The 7,938-nt window shown below is 33.2% G+C and overlaps 1 protein-coding gene across 1 annotated transcript; it reads left to right on the top strand.

Moving 5' to 3' along the window:
• Positions 1-348: 348 nt before the first annotated feature.
• cbln17 (cerebellin 17) lies at positions 349-7,507 on the top strand (the record flags this gene model as incomplete). The annotated part of the gene is made up of 8 exons (XM_079410684.1): positions 349-555; positions 2,979-3,040; positions 3,450-3,640; positions 3,761-3,802; positions 3,949-4,011; positions 4,174-4,302; positions 4,409-6,914; positions 7,229-7,507. 7 exons carry the CDS (start codon positions 349-351, stop codon positions 4,693-4,695), a joined length of 981 nt encoding a protein of 326 aa, XP_079266810.1. The 3' UTR covers positions 4,696-6,914; positions 7,229-7,507.
• Positions 7,508-7,938: the final 431 nt, after the last annotated feature.

Here is a 7,938-nt window from a genome sequence, read left to right as displayed (position 1 = left end):
TTCTCTAGTATTTATTAAATACAAAAAGATGATAGATAGATAGATAGATAGATAGATAGATAGATAGATAGATAGATAGATAGATAGATAGATAGATAGATAGATAGAAAATGTAATTTGTCATGTTGTTCTGTGATGTAAATGTGTGGTTTTGAATAACCTCTTGTTTTCCATGGGTCATTTTTTTTGCATAGTATCTCTTTAAACTTTAAAACGCAAACAATACCTTTCCCGCGTGTGGACGCTTGGCGCGAGAACAGCATGCGTGTTTATGCGGCATTCTCTTTTGCCTCAAACTTGCTTGTTTCCCGGGGGATTAAATAAAGGAAAGGGGGAGGGAGAGGGGCGATGGATGAATGGGATCCTTTCATCCTGTTAGCCCCAGAAAAGCAGGAAGAGAATAAACTCCGGGCTGGCAGCTGGAGTGCAGGAAATGTCGGCCTTGTGGCAGATGGTCGGGTGGGGCCTGGAGAAGGGGGAGAAAATAGGAGGAAATCTGAGAGGAAGCGGGAGGGTCTAACCACAGCAGATCCGCCCAGAAGGAGGGGTTTCAGAGTAGCTCACTTGCGCTCATCTGGTGTTTGATTTGTGTAACTACAAGCGTATATTTTATTTAAAATAAATTGGTAGGTTTCGTGTAAAAGAAGCAGCGCCAAAATTAAATTAATATAATGAAATATTGGCAAAAATGCAATTCAGTATGACACATTGGAGTACGCATGTATGTACTTCAATAGGCTATATTTCTAGACTTTAAAAAATATTTTTGGAATCTGTAAAGAAAACAAATAATATTAGAGTACGTTTTACAAGAAAATACTACTTCAGTCATCGCAGTTCAAAATTCAGTGTTTAAATCAACGTGTTGTTTGCCATTTCTTTGTAATTATTTGTAAATTATGCTAGCGATTTCTGAGTGAAAATTATTTTTACACTATTTTTAGTGCATATATTCCATTCCTATATAAAATCTTTTAAAAAAGCTATAACTTTTTATTTGCTTTAAGATAATGTATTGCAATCTTTATTATTATTATTATTATTATTATTATTATAAATGTTTCTTTTTTCACTCACCCAGCACCATATATATATATATATATATATATATATATATATATATATATATATATATATATATATATATAATTCAATAATATCATTGCAAATTTACACATAATGCTATCTAATCATACTTGTATCATTATCATTACCAATATCAATCAGAAAGTTTTTCAAACCTTTCGCAATATTAAATATTAATTAAACATAATAAAACAAAACATATCTGATTAGTGTGGCAGGCTGATGTTTATAGACCAAAGCCATATAGTGCTTGATACAAACTTGTGTACTATTAGATGCCATCATCGACTATCTAAATCTGCTGTCAAGTTGAATCAATTTCAAACCAGTCTTTGCTTCAGCTATTTACATCTTTACATATAATCAAATCTATATAATCACATCCGTGAAATCACTGGCAAGTCTGTATCTGTCTTACTGTAAAAGTGCATATACAGAGAGTTGAAGCTTCAATAATATCTGCAAGTTTGGTTTTGATTAGGTTAGAGGAACACATAAAAAATAATTTCAGTGGAAAATCAAAGGTTAGTTTCAAAATTGCAAATATAATTCTTCCACTCAGGACCTGTTTGTGGTTGAAATTACCTCTTATTTCTCTCTCCATTGTCTGTCTGGATGATACAAGGCATTTTTATTTATGGTCTATGTAGAGAGAATCTGAAGAAAGTATTATAATTTAAAAAAGGTAAACAAATGCAAAAACTCCTTTCAATTCCAGAGAAACAAACCTGAGTTCTCTTGGCCCAGAAGAACAGGCTTTTGCACATTAATGTGTAATTGGCTGATAAAAGGAGACACATAATGATGAAACATAAAGAGTTTTCAAGTATTTTGCTGCAGCCCAGTCTTGGCAACACTCACTGCATTTTAAAGAGCTGCGTTTGAGTTTCAAGGGCATCAGGCAGGGACACACACACAGGCAAGAGAGTGCACTTGACTGCAGCACTAAGATGACACTGACGCAGCATTAGGCAGGCTCATTTTATTTACATTTAACAGAACTGATAATAGCCAAACAGGCAAGGGTGGTAGAACTATTCCTATTTTTATGAAATGGCCTACAGCTTAAACCTTGTTGCAGGTTTAATGTTTGTGAATGACTTTTATTTAGAGCTCAATCGTAGTTATTTTAACCCTGCAATACAAACATTTGTATGTGTGTGAGTATGTGTGTAAGCATGCATTTGTTTGCTAATATTAAAATGATTAATTATTACATATTAAAATTACACATTAAAACATTAATGCAGGGTTGTGAAGTGATTCATTCATTCATTCATTCATTATCTTTCACATATTAAAATATTAATATCAATGTAATACATTAATATACACTTATATTAAAATATTTATAATATAACACATAACTTACATTAAAATAAACTACTGTAGATTACTACTGTAGGGTAAGTAAAAATAAATAAATAAAATCCATAAGTAAATACAACATAAGCATCAAAAACATAATCTGCCTAAACCCAGCACTCATAAGTGACAGCCTGACTGTCATTTGTAGTAAAAGGGCGACATCTAGTGTTATTAAGCCAGATTTTATTTTATTTTATTTTATTTTATTTTATTTTATTTTATTTTATTTTATTTTATTTTATTTTATTTTATTTTATTTTATTTTATTTTTATTTTTTTTTTTTTTTTTAAGAAAAATCTCATGATTACATGCCTTTTCAGAAACAAACAGAACTTTACCCCTGGAGTTTAGCTTCACTTTAATATTTGACTATGTATTTGCATTGATACAGGTGACAAACATCTGTGTCAATAATGAGTAGCAATGATTAACTACCACAAAGTATAAAAGCTGATACCTTATGTGTTATTTCCATAAACATTCCAATAAGTTTTTGTTTGTTTGTTTGTTTGTTTTTCTGAAGATCAAGATGAGTCTTGCTCCCCTGCTGTACTGTCTGTCGAGTACAGCGAGGGACAACCTGAGGTGCCAAATTTACTGCACAGCGTCAGGAATGCCAATTGGGATATGAAAGAAATTATGATGGAAGTTCAGATATGGATGGCTAATTACAATGTATTAAATTAATTTAAATTTTGATATAGCCTTTTTACAATTCACACTGCTCTTGTTCCTAGCTTTGCAGATGGTATAGAAAAAATAAGATAAAAGGATATAACAAGGAAAAGAGAAATATGCACTATTGTTTTCCTGATTCTTCTTTTTGTTAATTTAGAAAATAGGACTTTACTCTTGAGCTTGGCTTTACTTTATGACATGCCACATTCTTCCTTGTAATTGGATGAATAATATCTGCGTCAATAAAGGCTATTAATGATTAACTATGTCAATGCCTGTTTATGTTATTTTCACAAATGTGTTTTGTCTGTATCAGGATGAAGGTGAGTGTTGCTCTCCTGCAGCTGCTGTGCTGTCTTCTGCTCACTGATGGACAAACTCAGGTGCAAGATTTTGTGGCCAATGAAAAAAACAACCAGCCCAACATCTGGACTGAGGTGAGAGATATAAGAGACATGGTGGTCGAGCTCAAAGTCAAGTTGGACATGGTGATGAAAGAAAATGCAAGTTAGTAGCGATTGCTTCTTTTGTCACCCTTTAAATAGTTAAGCAGTTTAAGATAAATCTTTAAAATAATGGCTATAAGTCATTTAAAGAAACACTCATTAGATCATTATTGTTTTATAGAAATGGCGGAACAAATACAAGAGCTGAAGAAAGAGAATGCAGGTATATTTAAAAGTATATGAGACAACTCTTTTCAAATGAAAATGTAACAAAAGATTAAAGCACAAATAAATCACAATAAAATAAACTAATAAAGCAAGAAAACATTGCTTTATTTTAATTACAATTAATGATTTTACCCATTTTAGGGTTTATTGATCAAATAAAGATAACTGAAAACCAGCTTGAAGGAATTAAGAGAGAAAATGAAGGTAAATGTTTCTTCTTTTTAATAGAAATATTTAAGGGATTATGTACAGGGAGCCTTTATTACACAATAAATATTACTGTATAATTCTGAAATAACTCTTCTTGTTTCTGCTTGTGTTATGTAGTATGTAAAAAAAATGCTTAAAAATATTTTCTCTTCACAGAACAAGCAAAAGTGGCATTTTCAGCTGACTTGGGCATTCGTGGTGATTTAGGGCCTCAGAGTACTGAGATCACACTGACATATAATAACATCTTCACAAACATTGGTAACAACTACAATCCAGCAACAGGTACTTTGAGCAAACATAGCCAATGTCATGCCTAAAGGATAACATCCCGTTCTATGTTTTATTTTGACCCATTCTACATTTGATATGACTGTTTTGTCAATGGCAGGTCTCTTCACTGCACCAGTTAAAGGAGTCTACTACTTCAGATTCACTGCATGTGGTACTCAAATCAGACAATCACTGGGTGCAAGTTTACATAAAAATGAGCAGAAGATTGTGTCAGTGGGTCAGTGGCGTAATCACGTTCAGCATAGATATGCATCAAATGGAGCTGTCCTGCAGCTGGAAGTGGGTGATGTAGTTTGTGTGAAACTCCTCCCAGGTTACACCATCTATGACAGTCCAGATAACCTCAGCACTTTCAGTGGATTCCTCATTTACCCATTAAAGTGATCAACCATTGCACACTGTATTAAGTATGTTGATTCCATAATGAAAGATAAATAGACACATTGGTTTTAACCTCTCATTTATATAACCTATAACTGGTAGCTCAGAGAAAACTACATGAATCACACTTACTGTATGCTATATTAATCTATGCTGTAACATGGAAAAATCGGTAACACTTTATTTTAAGTTGTCCATAATACAGAATAATTACCTAGTTAAGTACTTAGTAGTAGCTGTTGTACTTACATGAAACAAAATGTACTTACCATGTAACTAAGTTATGGAACAACCTGTACAGTTTGTAATTATGTAGATGTAATAGGGAGCTACTGTTAAACATATGTAACAGGCCGAGTCTGTTACACAGCTATTTATGTAACCAAAAGATTGTTACATATGTGTTGCAGACTTTATACAACATAATTATAAATGTAAGTACACAGACATAGGCTACTTAAAATAAAGTGTTACTTAAAATAATGTGTGAACGTTAAGATTTTACTTAAGTGTACAAGTAGCTGTGTAACAGACTCTGCCTGTTACATATGTGTAACAGTAGCTGCCTATTACATCTACATAATTACAAACGGTAATTACAGGCTGTTCCATAACTTAGTTACATGGTAAGTAACTTTTGTTTCATGTAAGTACAACGCCTACTACTAAGTACTTCATTAGGTAATTAATATGTATTATGACGCCTTAAAATAAAGTGTTACTGAAAAATCTATCTGCAGTAATGATTTTACCTGTTATTATTTGTAACAAATATGTTTGCATATAAATCTCTGTACTGTCTCATAACATTCTTGCTTAAAATAATAATAATAATAATCATCATCATCATACATTGTATTAAGAGTTTATTAAATGCATTGATTTAAATATTCTAGATGTTAATATTCTGAAACGTAACCGAATCTTTGGAGAAAAAAATAATAATAATATATTCATGTATATAGTATATTCCTGGGATTTTAGTGAATTACATTGTAGTGAATGATCTGCAGAATCTCTGATCATATTGTTGTTAAAGGCTGACATCTAGTGTTGAGCTTTGGAAATATGAACATGTATTAAAAACATTGCTAAACAGATACAATTACAGCTATTTATAATAGTTTACAATAAAACTATAAATTAAAAACGACCTGTAGATTATAGATTAAAAAATGCATTATATATTTTTTTTATTACAAAATATCTATTTCTTCCTTTTTCTTCCTTGCAAACTTCATTTTTTCTCTTCTTCTTCTTCTTCTGCTTAATGTTTACTTTTGGAAGTGTGAGACTAGTGAAGTGGGAACTAATTGATTTTGTGGCTAGTTTAACCTAAATAAATTTTTCAATAAAAATATATAAGATATGTATATAAGATATGTGCTGTATTTTAATGTTATTTCTGTAATGTTTCCCTTTCTTACAGCAATTATATAGCAAATGACATACAGTAATTCACATGTTATTACACAGTGGACAGGCTTCAAATCTGAACGATCCTATAATAACATGAATTTTAACTGTTATTTTTGTTATTTTCTTTGAATTTCCCTACCTTCAACAGTTTTAAAATAATGATAAATCACATATAACATATGACAAATAACATTTTATTTCACAGTGGACAAGCTTTATGTAAAAAGCTAAACTACATCCATCAATCTGTTTTTCTATAATGTTGGTAATTTTCACACAACCCCTTGGCATGCAGAACCTCTCTCTCTCTCTCTTTCTCTCCCCACCCTGCCTAATTTCAGCTGAATTTAGGATGCCTTTGACCCAGCACTGGATATGCATATGTGAAACAGGGTGAGACAGAGCGATAGGGTGAGGGACAGAGAGGAAGAGTGACTCAGAGAGAGAGAAAGAGAGTGCGCAAGGCTGAGGACACTGATCAATGCATCTTTGTGCTTGCTGCCTCAGCAAGTGAAGGTGAGAGCAAATCAAAACAAATGAAAAGCAGACGCCTCTGGAGAGAAGCAAACAGCCTCCAATCAGCCTCTGAGGGAGGATGATTACTGTCTGCGGAGAGCTAGAGGAGTGACTGTCAAAGCAGGTGCTGTTTAAACACAAGCTCATGTGTGGATTTGAGTCATCTTAGAGTCTCCTCACTGCACCCACTTACTGGAGAGCAAAACTGTGGATACTGAAACCTATAGAAAAATACCTTCAACATGACTGGGAGCTTTGGGGGCTTGAGTCTCAGGATGTAACTGAAGGTAGGTGCTTATTTATGTACAAAATAAAAGTCTATTGTTTTGTGTTGTGGTCTGTATCGCATTTCTGCGCGATGTAACTGATTCCAAATGGTTAGTCGCTGTGCCAGAGCTGTGGCCTAACGATTAGCGCATGAGCTCTGGCGCTCATGTAAACGATGCAAGTTTGAATACAGCTCGCAACATTTCTGGATCCAATTCCTCTGCTTATCTCGACGTCTTTTTATGTTTATCTGCAGTTAAAGGCTGCATTATTGATGTCATATCTGAAGGAAAGACTGTGAGTCTTGTGCTTCATAGACTATAATCTTTCCTAGACTGACTTCAGGCTGTTGTCATGTGTGGTGCCACAGCCTGGTGCCACCCAGAGGGGTCAGCTTGCCATCCAAAACAGAACATCAAGAAAGAGAGATGCTAGGGGGAATGAACAACAAGATGATCTGAAATGTTTGCACATTCAAGGCTGGGGGCTGAGGGAATGTGTTTGTGTTTGCTGGAAATATGATGGTGAAACAGTAAGTGCTGATTGGAAAGTGATTCACATTCACAGTATAGTTGCAATGTTTAGTGTGAATATAAAAGTACCATGATTCTTTCTATTTTTTTCATGCCATGATGATATTTTTTTTAAAATACATAAAATAAAATACAAAAAAATACATATATGTTTGTTTTTCTATCACAGAGTGGGACTCCATCCCCTTTCATCCCACAAACCTCTCACAAACCTTTCTGATTTTCATTCATTTTTAAACTACTGTCAACACAAAGGTAGTATACTGAAAAAAGAGTGACTGCAAATAAAATGATATAATTAACAACAAAGTAATATCCAGCAGTTCTCTAATAATAATAATAATAATAATAATGAGAGTTGTTTTGTTGAAAGCTTGGAGGATAGTTTAGAGAATCCATATATACATATGCAATGTGGTTTTAGACCACAGCATTCTACAGAAACGGCTATTTGTTATTTTTTAGAAAAGGCTCGATCTTCTTTGGATCAGGGGCATGTAATGGGTGCTGT

Source organism: Barbus barbus (genome assembly GCF_936440315.1).
Source record: "Barbus barbus genome assembly, chromosome: 47".
NCBI lineage: Eukaryota > Metazoa > Chordata > Actinopteri > Cypriniformes > Cyprinidae > Barbus > Barbus barbus.
Note: the sequence above shows the minus strand (reverse complement) of the source record. Positions and strands in the feature narration are given on the sequence as shown.